The 16631-nt window shown below is 35.4% G+C and overlaps 1 protein-coding gene across 1 annotated transcript in view; it reads left to right on the top strand.

Annotated features, from left to right (window-relative positions):
• Positions 1-4689: 4689 nt before the first annotated feature.
• Positions 4690-16631, top strand: part of UGGT2 (UDP-glucose glycoprotein glucosyltransferase 2) — a 206028-nt gene continuing 194086 nt past the window's right edge. The window contains exons 1-2 of the mRNA XM_051984021.1: positions 4690-4924; positions 12247-12329. Coding sequence (XP_051839981.1) covers positions 4758-4924; positions 12247-12329 — 250 coding nt within the window. The 5' untranslated portion in view covers positions 4690-4757. The remainder of the gene's footprint in view (positions 4925-12246; positions 12330-16631) is intronic.

The following is a 16631-nucleotide window of genomic DNA, read 5'->3' as shown; positions in this document are numbered from 1 at the left end:
TACACCTTTTACACCAATAAACAAATTAATGTGTGCTGTGAGACCATCCCAGAGTGGCAAATTTTATCAGCCATGGCTCCAAATTTTACATATGGAACTCCATTAAAGATAACCAGACTTTTACATAATTGGCGATGGATTCTTGAAGAAAAAGTTTCCTCTTAAAGGACCAACTATCTTTACAGATGCATCCAAACACAATATTTGTGCTGTATACTCTCATGACTTAACTATAAAGAGAGTAGTCAGAACTCCTTTTCAGTCCACTCAGCAGAACAAATTATATGCAATCATGTTAGCTCTCACTTATTACCCAGGAGACATAAATATAATATCTGATTCAGCCTATTCAGTAGGTGTGGTACAAAGAATTGCCCAAATAAAATTTGCAGCTTCTAATATATATCAGCTCTTTAAGGAACTTCAGGAGCAAGTGAGAAAGCATCCAGGAAATATTTATATCTTGCATGTCCACTCACATAGTGGACTTCCAGGTCCTATTTTTGATGGGAATTCAAAGGCAGATAGCCTTTTAACTATGTTAGCCAGTATGCCGTTATTTCAGGAGGCCCAGGAATCCCATTCTAAATACCATCAGGCTGCTCGAGCTTTGCGTTTACAATTTGGGATAACAAAAGAGGAAGCTAGGAGCATAGTAAAAAGCTGTATAGCTTGCCTTCCTTTCTATGCTCCTACACTCCCTCCAGGGAAGAACTCATGGTTTGAGACCCAATGAAATCTGGCAAATGGATGTGACCCATTATAAATCTTTTGGTCGTCTGTCTTTTATCCACGTTGTGGTAGACACCTTTTCAGGATTCATTTTTGCAATACCAGCAGCAAAAGAGACACCCCGAGTGGTCACTGAATACCTCACACAAGCATTTGCCATTATGGGTGTGCCACAAGCAATAAAAACAGATAATGGTCCTGCATATACCTCCAAACATTTTGCACACTTTTGTGCACAGTATAAGATTTTACACACCACTGGCATACCCTTTAATCCTCAAGGACAGGCAATAGTAGAGAGGAGAAACAGAGACATTAAGACGCTGCTCTAAAAACAAAAGAAAGGGGGAGCCACAGGTAACCCTAGAGAGCTTCTAAATCTAGCTCTTTATACTATTAACTTCTTGATTTTTGACAAAGATGCACTGGCTCCGGCAGACAGGTTTTATAACCCACCGGAAAGGCAGTGACCAGTGCGAGCAGGTCCACTATCTTTAGATAATCGCCAGGTGATGTGGAGAGACCCAGAAAGTGGTAAATGGAAAGGACAAGATAGGCTAACTGCTTGGGGGAGAGGGTTTGCTTGTATCTCTACAGGTAGAGAAGGAATCAGATGGGTGCCAATGAGCCGTATTTGCCTTGTCTGTCGCAGAGAGACGGAGCAGATCCTTGAAACGAAGGAGAAGATCCAAGAAATATAGGATGGTTCTGTTGCTGATTGTGCTCACCATTGAAAGAGCATGGCGGTTATGGCGTTTGACTCAAATCATTGGATTCTCTGAGACATGATAAGATTGTTGTAGGACTTGCAAAACCTCAGGAATCATCAGATTCTTTGAGACATAAGACTTGAAAGCCCTCAGGAGTCATTGGATTTTCTGAGAAATGATAAGACTGTTACAGGACTTCAAAATCTGCTGGAATCATTGGATTCCTTAACACATAAAAAGACTTTTGCAGGACTTCAAAATCTTGGGGGGATCATTGGATTCCCTGATATGTGAAGCAATGGACAATAGATTGGTTTTGGACTATCTCTTGGCTGCTGAAGAAGGCGTATGTGTGACTGCTGTTTACATACTCTCCTTCTAGTTATTTTAAGACTATGTTAAGGTTAGACTTGTGAGAACTATTTTACTTCTAAGATTCTATTATTCATTTATTAGTATTCACATAATCTCTTCTTATTCCTCCCTTTGTGACACTGTGAAAGTCCTGATGTGTTGTATTGGAAATGACGTTTTTGGTGGGTGGAGGCAAGGGAGTGGAAAGGGAAAAGGAAAGAGAGACTGCTGGCTGGCGTCTTGACACAGCTGCGCATATTGCTATCGTGATGGTCCCTTCATCTCCAATCTCCCTCTGCTAGCTGGCTTCCTGTCGCAGCTGCCCATATTGCTATCACAATCCTTCTTGCCCATATTGCTATCACAATTCCCCTTCACCTCTACTGAGAATAAAGATTGAAGATTTTTCCCTTAACCTGAATTCCTGACTCCAGCTGATTTTAAATATGCGGTCATCACAGTATAGAAGTAGGAATTGAAATCAATTCAGCAAACAGCAATCATTTGATCTTTAAGGACAGATTTGATATAGGTTCAAGAGAAAAGATTCAAAGATGACAAGATTTCTGATTTTAAGTATGATGCAGGCCAGATGATAATACCATTAATAGAAATGTGGTAACTGATGATTTAACTTCTCTGTGACTCAATTTTGTCTAATTCTAAAATTGTAGGAGTTGGTTAGACTTGTGAGAACTATTTTACTTCTAAGATTCTATTATTCATTTATTAGTATTCACATAATCTCTTCTTATTCCTCCCCAATTCCCACCCTCCCACACACACTATTTTTTTCTTCATTCCCTGTCACCTTTTTCTTCTTTCTTTGGAAATGCCTCCTAAACCAACCAATCAGAATGTACTGTCTTACAGAACAATGTTTAGGACAAGGAATGCACTTTTATTTACAATGAATTCAGCAAATATTTCAGATATCATATTTTAGATATCATATGGTAAGAAATTTACTATAGTAATAAATGGTACATGTTAAGGTTAACAAGGACACACAAGGGATACAGTTTTTGGCTACATCAATGTCCTATGAGACTCAACTTCCCCATCAGTGGCAACAAAGAGGTGGACTTCCAGGGGATTCTTTTTTTTGTACTTGACAAATTTATTATTTTTAATTATAGCCTTTTATTTTCAAAATATATACATGGATAATTTTTGACATTCACTCCTACAAAATTCTGTATTCTAATTTTTTCCTCCCTTCCCTCCTTCCCCCAGTCAGCAAGTGATCCAATATACATTAAACATTGCAATTCCTCTATACATATTTCTACAAATATAATGTTGCACAAGAAAAATCAGATCCAAAAGAAAAAAATGAGAAAGAAAACAAAATGCAAGCAAACAATAACAAAAAGAGTGAAAATACTATGTTGTGATTCACATTCAGGTCCCACTGTCCTCTCTCTGGGTGCAGATGGCTTTCTTTATCACAAGACCATTGGAACTGGTCTGAATCACCTCATTATTGATGAGAGCCATGTATATCAGAATTGATCATCGTATAATCTTGCTGTTGTCATATATAATGATCTCCTTCTGCTCATTTAACTAAGAATCAGTTCATGTTAAGTCTCTCCAGGCTTCCCTGAAATCATTCTGCTGATCATTTCTTATAGAATAATGATATTCCATAACATTCATCTACTATAACTTGTTCAGCCATTCTGCAATTGATGGGCATTCACTTCATTTTTCCAGTTTCTTGCCACTTACAAAAAGAACTATCACAAACATTTTTGCACATGTGGGTCAGGGGATTCTTTTGTGAGTCATTAATCTTCTTTGACAATCTAGTGAAGCTCCTGTTTTTCTCAGAATAATATTTTGAAATAATTAAATGAAATGCTAAATTATGTTTATAGGTTAAAGTTCAAATGTAATTTCCTCTCATCCAAGTTCATGATTCCTTCTATGGATCCCAGGTTAATAACCTCTAGACTCAGGGATTTTCTGGATGCAGCTCAATAGTCTAGAGTCAACTGCTAAATTTTCAGTGTAAGCATTTACACCTTGTAAAATTGGCTACAAATCAAAATTTGATTTACTATTTTGTCTAGGCACAAAATAAATTATCTAAGTTGTCTGGGTTGTCTAGACTTAAGAAAATGCTGGAGAACATATTAAATTAACAGATTAAATTTAAAAGCATGCTCTGTGTGGTTTTTCCTTGTAGAATCATTTGTTAAAATATTTGTCAGCATACTTATGTTTGGATTGAGATGATCTCTGAGATCCTTTCTAGCTTTAAATTATAGGGTCCTTTTTTAAAGAAAATTCTGAAATATCATCAGTAAGAATCATTACTATATGCTGAGAACCCTGGTAAGTACGATGGATATAAAAATAAAGTGAGTACCCATGAGGAGATAATCTGAGGAAATAATGTGGGTGTGTATATATATATATATATATATATACACACACACACACACACACACACACACACTTATATGTATATATAGATGTATATGCGTACATATATGGGTGTGTATAAATGTCTCTATAGGTGTGCCTATATACATATAGATATGAGTGTATAGATATGAAAAAATGGAAATAGTTATCATTGGCATTAAGTAAGATCCTGATCTTGGAGTACTGCTCCATATGGAGGTGGTACGCCCACTCCAAATAGAGAGAGCCAAAAATGGCTCCGCTTTGGAGGTAAACTCCATCCCATTTCAGGCTCAATCCAAATTGGTCCCGTAGCACAAATTTACGCATGCGTCATTTTCCCGTACCCTCAGCCTAACCCTGGATAACGGAATCCAGGCATCCCACCTCTCTCCTCCCCTAACCGGAAATGTGTGGTTACTAGGGGCGGGGCGTCGTGAGGGTAGTAGTTTTGGGTTTAAGGCGTGGGGGTGACTGGAGAGTTCTGACTGCCCAGTCCTCCTTTTTCCTCATTTTCTGTCAGCTGCTTCCATTCTTTTCCCGGTTATGGCGGCGGTGGCTGCTGCCTACGTGGTGCGGCTGCTCCTGGGCTCTGTGTCCTTGTCGCTCCCCCTGCTCGGGGCTGAAGCGTCCTCCGCTCCCGCCTCCTCCAAGGCGGTGACGGCGAGCTTGTCTGCGAAATGGCCCGCGACCCCACTGCTGCTGGAGGCGAGGTGGGTGCGGGAGCGGCGCCTAGGCCCGAGAGCCACCCGGCAGCGCAGGGCGTGGGGAGGGCTGCGGGTCCCTGCTTGGGGGCTGCGGGCTAGGGCAGTGGTGTCCACCTGCGTCTCTTCTTTTTCCTTGTCCTACTGAGCTGGGTTAGGGATTTGAGGAATCGCCTTTGGGTTGATCCTATAAATTGCTATCCCAGGTCTGTGACCATCCTCCCGGATCTCCTTTCCCCTCTGGCTACTCAGTTCCCCGTTCCCTTCTAGGATTATCCACTGCCACTTTTTAACTCCAAAGTTATTACTTTGTTGTAGTTCCCTATTCCCTTCTAATAGCATCCTCTGCCACTTTTTAACTCCTAAACTACTACTTTGTTGCTGGGAACTCGTCCCCTCCCTTCCTGCCATGCTTACTTAACTTTGCTGCTTTCGTGTTCGACTGTGTTTTGGGAATTTAGGACTGGGGAAAAGACCTGGGATTTCTTTGATTTAAAAAGTCCCTCCTGGTGAGGAACTTGTACTGGTTTAAGTTAATGAATTAAGCCTTAAATTCTAGCTATGTGCCAAAACATTGATGAAACAAATTCAATCCCAGGAATAATCAATCTCTCCTTATATCCTAATAAGGGAGACTATGTGGACTAATTATTATACAGTATGTTTCAAAAATATTTTAAGTGTAGTTTTAGTCTTTTAAAACTTAAAACTTAACCATGCTATTAAAACTCAAAATTGCACGAAAGACCTAGAAACTCTAGAAATACATACAGAATAAAATCAAAATCACTACAAAATACTTAGAAATAGTTACTTTCATAACAAATATAACTACATAAATAGAATACAAGCTAGTTCGAAAGGGAGGGGCTTGATTGAGAGAGTCAGGAAAGCCTTTTGGTGGTCTTGAAGGAAGATAAGAGGGAGTACAGTTCATCCATGAGGAATTCTGCCAGTGAAAGGAGGCAGAGACAGGAGACAGTGTCAAGAAGAAGGCCATTTTGTGATCACAGTATTGGAAGGAGATTAATGTAATAATAGTAACAGCTATTATTTATATGATGCTTTAGGTATTGTAATATGCTTTACAAATATTATATCATTTGATCTTGATAACAACCCTGGCAGATAGGGGCTTTGTTTCTATCCATGTACCCAATTTACAGAAGAGAAAACAAAGACAGAAATTAAGTGATTGATTGTGTGAGCAGATAAAGAGGAGTTGTATAAAATGTTAAGGTTAGCACCTAAGACCCTAAATGGTGTCTTCACATGGAAGAGGGATAGATTTGGGGAGAGGAGGAGAAGAATAATGAGTTCTGTTTTGGACATATCGAGTTTGAGATACCTCTAGAATATCCACTTTAAAATTTCCAATTAACTATTGTGATATGAGATTGAAATTTAGGAATAAGTCAAGAGTTATATCTGTAAATCTGGGAGTCATCTTCATAAGAGATGCTAATAAAATCCATGGGAATTGATAAGATTATTAAGAGAGGAGAGAGACAGACACAGACACAGACACGGAGAGATAGAGAAATAGGAAGAGTTATATAGGACACTATGGGAACAACATCCACAGTTAGAAGTCTTGATAGTATAGGTAATGTGTTTCTCTCTCTCTCTCTCTCTCTCTCTCTCTCTCTCTCTCTCTCTCTCTCTCTCTATATATATATATATATATATATATATATATACTGTATAAAATACCATAATAAGGCAAGGTAATTGATAAGAAAAGAACCAGAAGGGAGTAGTATCCCCAAGGCCCAGAGAAGAAACAGTATCCAGTAGAGGTTGAAGATATTGAGGACAGAAAATGACCATCAGATTTGACAGCGAGTGATAACATTAGAGAAGTCCATTTCAGGCAGATGATGAGGTCAAAATCCAAATTGCAAAAGTTTAAAGAGTGAATGAGTAGAAATGAATTTTGAAGTAAGAATTTAGACAGTTTCTCTAAGAGTTTAGCTGGGAAAGAAAGGAGAAGTGTATATAAGAGTATAAAAAAGGATGGTTATTTTTTAAAAATTCAATTTTATTTATCTTTTATTTTTGGTTTCAATTTTTTTCTTTTCCTCCTGCCTCTTCCCTACCCATTGAGAAGGCAAGAAATATATGTATTATACATATAAGTCATGCAAAGGTGTTTCCTTATTAGCCATGTTGAGAAAAAAATAAAGTGAAAGCAAATATGCTTCAATTTATACTTAGAGTTAATCAATTCTCTTTCTCTTTTTGGAGGTGAAAAACATTTTTCATTGTGAGTACTTTGGAACTGTCTTGGATCATTATATTGATCAAAGTAGCTGTTTTTCATATTGATGTTACTTTGTATAATGTCTCCTAGGTCTGCAGGCTTCACTTTGCCTCAGCTTATATGGGTCTTCCCAGGTTTTTTGAAACCATTCTTCTTAACATTTCTTGTAACACAATAGTATTTCATCATATTTCATGCACTATATCTTATTCAGTCATTTCCCAATTAATGGGATCCCTTCTCCTTTGCCACCACAAAAAAAAGTTATTAAAAATAGTTTTATATGTGTCCCTTTTTGCCTTTTCCTTGATTTTTTTGGGGGAGTAAAGAGCTAATCTTTTTTTTTAATGGTTTTGCTAGGTCAAAAGAGTATGTATGCACATTTTTAGAGCCTTTTGGGCATAGTTACAAATTTATCTCCAAAATGTTTGAACCAATTCACAGCTCCACAAAGAATGCATTAGTGTACTTATATTTTTACATTTTCTCCAGCATTTGTCATTTTCCTTCTTTTGTCATATAAACTATGGAGGAATAGTTGTTACAAGAAAATGGGGAGGAAGCTGGAAGATAAGAGTAGGAAGAAAGAAAGGAGGAAAGCTGACAGAAGACTCAAGGTTGAAAGCATGATCAGAGTGATTAGGGTTTTATCCCAAAGTTCTCATATCCATAAGAGGAGATATAGTTCCAATTGTAATATGAAGATCTTTGTTCTTATGTCTCACTTCTAAGTTACCAAATCCAGTGATTTCTTCTCAGTCCTCATTTTCCTTGACCTCCATAGTTGGTCACCCTGCTCTTCTTGATATTCTCTTCTCTCTAGGTTTTCAGGATGTCACTCTCCCTTGGTTCTCCCCTTATCCATTTTACCACTCCTTATTTTCCTTTGTTTTATCTTCTTCCAGGTCATGTTCTGCAACCATAAATGTCCCTCAGAATTCTATCCTGAGCCCTCTTCTCTATATTATATTTGGTGATGTTATCAGCTGCCATGGATTTAATTGTTGATTTTTAGCATTAATTATCACTGCAGTGATTATTTTCAAATCTACCTATCCTGCCCCAACCTCTCTGCTGACTTCTGATCTTACAACTGCCTTGAAGATATTTCAGACTGCTTGTCCAATAGAGCTTACATTCAAAATGTCTAAAACTGAATTGATTATATGCCGTCCCAACCTTCTCTTACATCTAGCTTCTCTATTACTGTAGAAGACAACACTATTCTCCCAGTCTCTCAGGCTCACAATTCAGGTTTCATTCTTGATTTCTCATTTACATATATACCATAAACAATCTTATGCCAAGGCTATCTTTTTTTAATATAATAGCTTTTTATTTTCAAAATATATGCAAAGATAGTTTTCAACATTCACCCTTACAAAGCTTTGTGTTCCAATTTTTTCCCTACCTTTCCCCAAATCCTCTCCTAGACAGTAAGCAATCCAATATATTTCCACATTAATCATGCTGCACAAGAAAAAAAATCACATTAAAAAGGAAAAACGGAGGGAAAAAGCAAGCAAATAACAACAAAAAAGGTGAAAAAACTATGTTGTGATCCACATTCAGTCCTGACTATCCTCCTTCTGGATGCAGATGGTTCTCTCCATCACAAGTCTATTGGAATTGGCTTGAATCACCTCATTGTTGAAAAGAACCAAGTCCATCAGAATTGATCATCAAATAATTTTGTTCTTGCTGTGTACAGTGTTCTCTTGGTTCTACTCACTTCACTTAGTGTCATTCCATGTAAGTTTCTCCAGGCCTTTCTGAAATCTTCCTGCTGATTGTTTCTTATAGAACAATAATATGCCACAACTTATTCCGCCATTTTCCAACTGATGGATAGCCACTCAATTTCCAGTTCCTTGCACATGTGGGTCCTTTCCCCTTTTTATGATCTCTTTGGGATGCAGATCCAGTAGAAACACTGCTGGATCAAAGGGTATTCACAGTTTGTTAGCTCTTCAGGCATAGCCAAATTGCTCTCTGGAATGTTTGATCATTTCATAACTCCATCAACAATACATTAGTTTTCCCACATCCCCTTCAACCTTTATCATTATCTTTTCCATTATCTTTATCATTATCTTATCCAGTCTTAGCAAGACTGTCATTTTTACCTTTATAAAATCTCTGAAATAACCCCTTCTCTCTTCTAATACTGCCATCATTCTGACCATGTTCTAGAAACAATAGAGGTTTTTGGAATTTATTGAGTAGGAGAGTAACATAGTCAGATTTATATTTTGAAAAAATTATTTTGGGGCAGCTAAGTGGTGCAGTGGATAGAGCACCAACCCTGAAATCAAAAGGACCCAAGTTCAGATCTGGCCTCAGACACTTCACAGTTCCTAGCTGTGTGACTCTGGGCAAGTCACTTAACCCCAATGGTCTTAGGGGGAAAACAGGACAAATCATTTTGGCAATTGCGTAGAAGATGGATGGAAAGGGAAGATAGTCAAATCATGGAGACCATTAAGATAGCCTTGTAGAAGTCTTTTTTAGCTCCCAATCTAGAATTTTATGTTCCTAGTGATACTGAAAGTATTTTTCTATCTCTCTTGGAATTAATGATTTGTATCTGCCAATCATATATATCATATGTGCCATATATATATAAACATAATAAAATCAACCTCATTTAAATGTCTTACAATTTGTTTTTTCCATAACTTGAAAAATCCTTTTGTGATCTTGGTGTCTGGCTCCTTTTAATTCAGTAACAAAAAAGTTACTTTACACTTTGTGTTTTAAGACCCCATACCTCTTATAGACTTTTTTCCTCCTTCCATACTTCCCTCCCTCCATTTCTCCCTTCCCTTCCTCTCTTCATCTCTCACTTCTTTTCTTTTTTCTTTCCTTCCTTCCTTTTATCTCTCCTTCCCTCTTTTCCTTCATTCTTTCCTCCTTCCGCCATCCCTCCCTTTTTTTGTTCCTTCCCTCCCTCTCTTCCTACCTTCCCTCCCTTATAAATTCCCTCCCTCCGTCTATCCATCTGTCCCTCCCTCCTTTCCTTTTCTCCTTCCTTACCTCCATCCCTCCCCCCCTCTTTTCCTTCTCTCCTTTCTGTCTTCCATACTTTCTTTCTGCCTTTCCTTCCTTCCTCCCTTCCTTCTTTTCTTCCTTTCCTCCATCAGTTTTTTCTTCCCAACAGTATCAGACTAATTCTTGCTTCATCATTTCTAGATGGAAACAAGAATTATAAAAATGATCTGAATTTTTTGCAAAAATCACAACTTTTTTTAGCTCTTAGAAAAGTATATCTATACTAGTTGCCTTCACTTCAATTTCATTCATTTGTCAACTTCTTGAAATCTTATTTCTCATTCTACCATTCAACTGAAACTGAAATTGAAAGATCTTTTGAGATTATCTACAATGCCTTAATAACTAAATTAAACTTTTCTTGGTCTTCATTTGATAGATTTTGACACCACTGACTACCCTTTCCCATCCTTCTGGATATTTTCCTGCCTCTTCACTGGTTCTCTTTATCTGTCTGATTCCATATCAGTCTTTGATGGTTCCATATGTAAGCTAAATGTCCCTGTCTCTCAAGGCTTCCCTCCTAGTTTTGTCTTCCAATCCCATCATCACAACCATAGTGCTCATTGTCATAGCTACTTTCCTCATTCTCACCCCTTATATTTATTCAATTTTAAAATCTAGTCAGTTCTACCTTCGTAATATATTTTACATCTCTATGCAATTTCTCTCTATGCTTATGGCCTCCACCCCTATATCTTGTTTCTCCCCTAAAATAGTGTAATAACTTCCTAATTGGTCTTTCTGCTTCCATTCTCTGCCCTCTAATCCAACCTTACAAAATTGTCAAAATAATCTTCCTAAACCACACATCTACTACATTAATCCTGCTCTAGTGGCACTGTTTCCATAACAAAATACAACTCCTTGGCTTGGCATTTAAAACCTTTCACAATTTATTTCTGGCTGACTTTTTCAGCCTAGTCATTACATTCTTTTACATATTCTAGGTTCTGGGGAAAATACCCTGCTTAGTATTCTCAGAACCTAGAAAACCATCTCTTTCCCCTTTGCTTTTGTACAAGCTATCCTGTATGCTAGGAATTCAAGTGTTTTTCTGTTTCCTTCAAGATTCAATTCCATTGTTATCTCATATAGGAAACCTTTAGTGATTTTAAAAAAATTATTAGTCAACTTAATTCCTTTCTCAAAGTATCATGTATTTACTTATCTATTAATTGATGTTTTCCTATCCTCATTTCCTAGGTGAATATAAACTCCTAGATGACAAGGGATTATTTCTTTCTTTGTTTTTATATATCCATCATATCACATATTATCTTGCACATAGTAGGTACTTAATAAATGCTTGTTGAAAATAATTGGTTTCATGTTTATATTTGCTAAGATCATTATCTTAGTGGTATTTCACAACATTTTTCATGATAACATTTAAAATTGAGCCCTACCTTTCTTTGTCTGATAATGAAGAAAAAAGCTAAAAGTAATTTTATATGCATTTTTTCTGGCATCACAGGTGTTGCTTCAAGTAAGTATCCACATTTGTTTCCTTCTGCTTTGCAAATAAGGAAAGCTATTTGACTTTAGGCATTTCTTTGGTTTTTTGTTTTTATTCTAAATTGGGAGTTTCTAATCTTTTTGTGTGTGTTGGGAACCCCATTTAATTTGGCCTTCAACCAATAAACTTTTTTTAAGCAACCTACTATAGTGTCTAGGTGATGCAGTGGATAAAGTAACAGGCCTAAAGTTAGGAAGACCTAGATTCTAATTTAACCTCAGATACTCAATAGCTGGATGACATGGGGCAACCCAGTTTTTCTCAGTTTCCTCATCTGTAAAAGGAAATAAATAAAGAAACGGCAAACCATTCCAGTATCTTTGCCAAGGAAACCCCCAATGGCATCATAAAGCATCATAATTATAATTGAGAAAAAATAAAATAAAAACATTCTTTAAAAAAGAGCACCGTTGCTCTAATCTATTATTCAGTTACAGAATACATTAATATATAATTATCAAATTTACCTATAGACAAACATTTTGTTTTTTAATATAGTGAATTTATGGCAGAAGAAAGTAACGAGAAGTTTTGGCAGTTTCTGGAAACCATACGAGAATTAACAATATACAAGCAAGGAGGTAAGAAATGTGCATATTTTAACCTGTCAGATATGTAGAAATTGTGAAATACTTTTCATGACTGAAACTGTAAATTAGCATAATGTTTATAAGACTACATAAATGTAAGAGTTAAATGTTTTTATTCTAAAAAACAGTTTCTACATAATTATATCTAAATTTTTAAAACCAATATTCACAGCAACAACAACCACACAGGATTGTGAGATAAACATTTCACAAATCTTATTGTTAAATATTTCATTTTAAGATTTACCATACAAAAATGCTATTGCAATGGTTCTCAAAGTATGGTCTAGACAAATAATCCTCAAAGTGTAGTCCAAAGAATTGTTGGGGTCTCTGAAACCCTTCAGATGGTTTACAAATTCAAAATTATTTTTTATTTCTAATATAGTAAATAGCTATAAATATAACCCATGTGAACAAAAACTCTTTGAACAGATTCTCTATAGTTTTTTAGCAACATGAAGATACTGAGAACAAAAGTTTGAGAACCATTGGGAGAATCCTGGGGATCTCTGAAACCCAGATAAACGAAAACATTTTGGAGGGATCCTCAATAATTTTTAATAGGATAAAGATACTGAAAAGAAAAGTTTGAGAACCACTGTGCTTTTGCATTGATCACAATCTATATAACTGTCAGATATTAAGTCCTGTTTTACTTGGAAAAAATTATTCTTTTTACACTAGCTTGTATTGTACTTTTATTTCCTGAACAACTCTACTCTTAAAACAGATTTTTATCTCTTAATCTGATGAGTTAGGAAATCAGTTTTTCAGTTTTTATGGGAAGATAGAATAATATCATAGTCAGAGCCCTGAATACTTGTTTTGAAAAAAAAAAGCTTCTTATTTTTATGTTTTTATTTCATCATCTATAAAGTGTAGTGATTTTTGTTCCTATCAGTGGAGAAATTGTACTATTATCTTGTCAATAGAGAGTTGGCTTCAAAGTCTGGAAGACCTGAGTTCAAGCTCTTTCTCTAACCTATATTTACTTTGTACCCTGGATTAGTTGTGTTTGCTAGTCTAGATAACTTTCTAACCATAAATTCCAGAGAATTTATGGGCTCTGGATTTTTGGAGATATTTTCAAATTGCCCAAGAATCCCTGCCCTCATAGAGTTTGGTCAATAAAATTAAACCATATGATTTAAATCAATAGAAAACCTTAGTAATTATTTAACACTGTCTTCTCACTTTATACATGATAAAATGGAAAAGTGACTTATCCAGTGATCACAAGGTTACACAGAAGAACTCAGGTATTTTGACCCCAAATCCACTGTTATTTCTACAACTATGGAAAAGAAAATTCACATGTTAAGACTAATTAAAGAAATTTATAGCTGGCTAACTTAAAGATTAAAATTATTTCTCAAGGACATAAAAGTTTATTAGATAGATGATCATGTTCATTTTTTTGTCTGCAAAGATTACAAGAAGGAGAAGGGTACAAATTATATTGACTATGTGACAAGGAAAATTTGTTTAGTTGTAAAGATAACTTAAATGCTAGGTAATATCTATTCATAGTTTTTTTTTTTTTTAATAAAGTATCACCTTGAGTCTTATTTAATTGGAATTCTATAATTATATGATTCTATGAAGTAAGTCTTTAAAAAAAATAGATATGGCTAGTAATAACAATTTTAGCACGGGTGTTTGAAAAGAGTCAGGTAAAGCAATGTTTATTGTCTTTACAAATAAGCTTAACGATTTATATGTTCTAAAATTTAAATTCTGTGTTTATAAAGGGTTAAATATACACAGAGTAGTTGTGTCTAGGAAACTTTATATGAGATATGATATTTATATAACACATGCTCCCTGCTGTGATAAAACAAGCTCCTTAGAATATTTTCCTTTCAATAAAAAGGAAAAATGTGGTTTTTTTGCTTGTTTTATGTTAGTATATTCTTACTGTTATGTTAGGAGAGGAAATAGGATGTGATTTTTCATATCTTTATATTGATTCAAAAAGATTATTTAAATTATATTCCTGAATTGGAAACTCATTCTCCTCCTTTTTTTAACCTTCCTATACTTTTTTACTCCATTTCAAAATCTTCCAAATTTAATATCTTACATATGTATCTCTAGCTTATTCATTATAGTATACCATGGGTGAAAGGTTCTGTTAATAGTTTTTCACAGTCTTTTAAATCCCAGGTCCTGATTCATGACCCCTTTGATCAGCATATCTTATATCTCAATGCAGCCACTTATCAATATAATATCACAGGAGTCCGTTACGTTTTAATGTATTTGCATGATTACTCAAGCACTATACCTCATTATGTATGTGTTAGGGCTGAATATAGAAGAAATCATGTTGTAAGTAAGTAATAATAATTTATATTTATATAAAGTTTTAAAGTTTTCAAACTACTTTGTTCTCACCTTTGTGTTTATTGATGGGGATGGCGGGGGGAGGGGAAGAATACATGATTGAACATTTCTCTCCAATGTAAAGCAGCATTTTGGTTTTAGCCTTTGCCTGTCTGGTGAGATATATGGCTCCCTTCTCTAGAACAACATTTTCTGGAATATAAAATACAGAAAGCAAAATAGATAGATAGATATACATATATAAATATGTATATATACATAATATAAGATTACAAAGTAAACAAATTATATTAGTACAGTTATCACTTTTTAAAATACAAGTTCATAGACACCAGGTTAAGAACTACTTTAGTTTCAGGAGTCGTTAATAGGATGCCTTAACCACATTCACCCTGCTAGTTTCTCTCAGAGACACTGACTGAACTCCAATTCTAAATCCTGACTTTTGATATATAGTCTCCATTGACTATTATATTTACTGATCATACTATTGCTAGAATGTTACAGCCAGGCTGTGTTTTTAAACTATGACAATACAAAAATAAGGTTTGCAACAAACAGATTGACAACAGCAAACTGAGCTTGTTTTACACATTATTTCTGTGACAGAATATTTCCTAGAATTTCTTGGTTTATTTTAGTTTGGGTTTTTTGGGGGTGTCTTTGGTCTTTATGTTTATTTAAGAAATACTTTTATAACTCTCTTGTCCAAATATTATGAATAGAATATGATATTCTAAATTCTGAAGGTAATTTTCTGCTATCATATTTTTAGTACTATGGAAGTTATTATCATAGTTTTGAGTTTTAAGGATTCTGTTCCTTTTCTAGAACTGAATGGCATTTTCCCTCATCTGTCAAAGTGTTAGTGTTATGTTGGTGCCTTAAGACTCAGTGGTGTGCTATTATTTAACCTGTATAGCTTTGGAAGACTTATGACACCTGTCTTGTCAAAAGAAAATAACAGAATAGAGAAGCATCTCAGTCAGTTTTTCTCAGTACCTAGCTTTGATTGATCAACACTGAAACATTAGAGAGAGAGAGAGAGAGAGAGAGAGAGAGAGAGAGAGAGAGAGAGAGAGAGAGTGAGAGTGAGAGAGTGAGAGTGTGTGTTTGTGTGTGTGTGTGTGTCTCAGTCTATTGAGATACTGTGATACCACAGACATACTCTTAGGCTAGCTTGTGATCTATTCTTAGGCAACCATTTCCTCAGATATTATAGATAGCTAATGGGAAATAAGTATTCATAAATACTAGCTCTGCTGTGTAGTAACTTTTTCTTCTCTTAGATTTAATCTAGTTTACACCTGATTTAGTGTCTTTCTGGTTTAGGAAAAATCCATGAGAAATAAGTTTTGCAAAGAGAAAGACAAAATAACAGTATGAAGTGCAAGCCCTGGGAAAAATAGAATGGGGCAGTTGCAAAGGAGGAACCCAAATATTATTTGGATTTTAAATTACTTTTTATACAGTTTCAAATGTTATGTACTCCAAGCTAATAAGCAGCTGGCACATTTTAACTGGTATATTTCATCTGTTTTGATTTGAAATCAAAGTCTATCCAAATAAAAACTTGAAAAAGAACAAAATTATATTTGTAGATGTTGGTTTGGAGTTTGAGAGGGGGAAAAGAACTAAATATTCTTCAGACATAGCTTAAACAAATTCATTCAGAACACACCAACTTGTGCAAAATATTATTGTGGATATATTGCCAGGAGGGGAGATACAAAAAAAAAATGATTTCAGTAAATGAGAATCTTATAGTATAGGAAGATCAGGTATGCACATAGATGCACATAAGTGCATGAGTGGAGTACAAAGGACTATGAGATTGTAGGAAAAATAATTTCTCATGAGACAGTCAGGAAAGATCTCACAGAAAGGGCATAAATTGATTAACAGATCACTGGAGTACTTTTAAAAAAATACACAAAATAACAT

The sequence above is a fragment of the Antechinus flavipes genome, chromosome 3, assembly GCF_016432865.1.
Source record: "Antechinus flavipes isolate AdamAnt ecotype Samford, QLD, Australia chromosome 3, AdamAnt_v2, whole genome shotgun sequence".
NCBI classification, from domain to species: Eukaryota; Metazoa; Chordata; class Mammalia; order Dasyuromorphia; family Dasyuridae; genus Antechinus; species Antechinus flavipes.
This window is presented reverse-complemented; position numbering and strand designations above follow the sequence as displayed.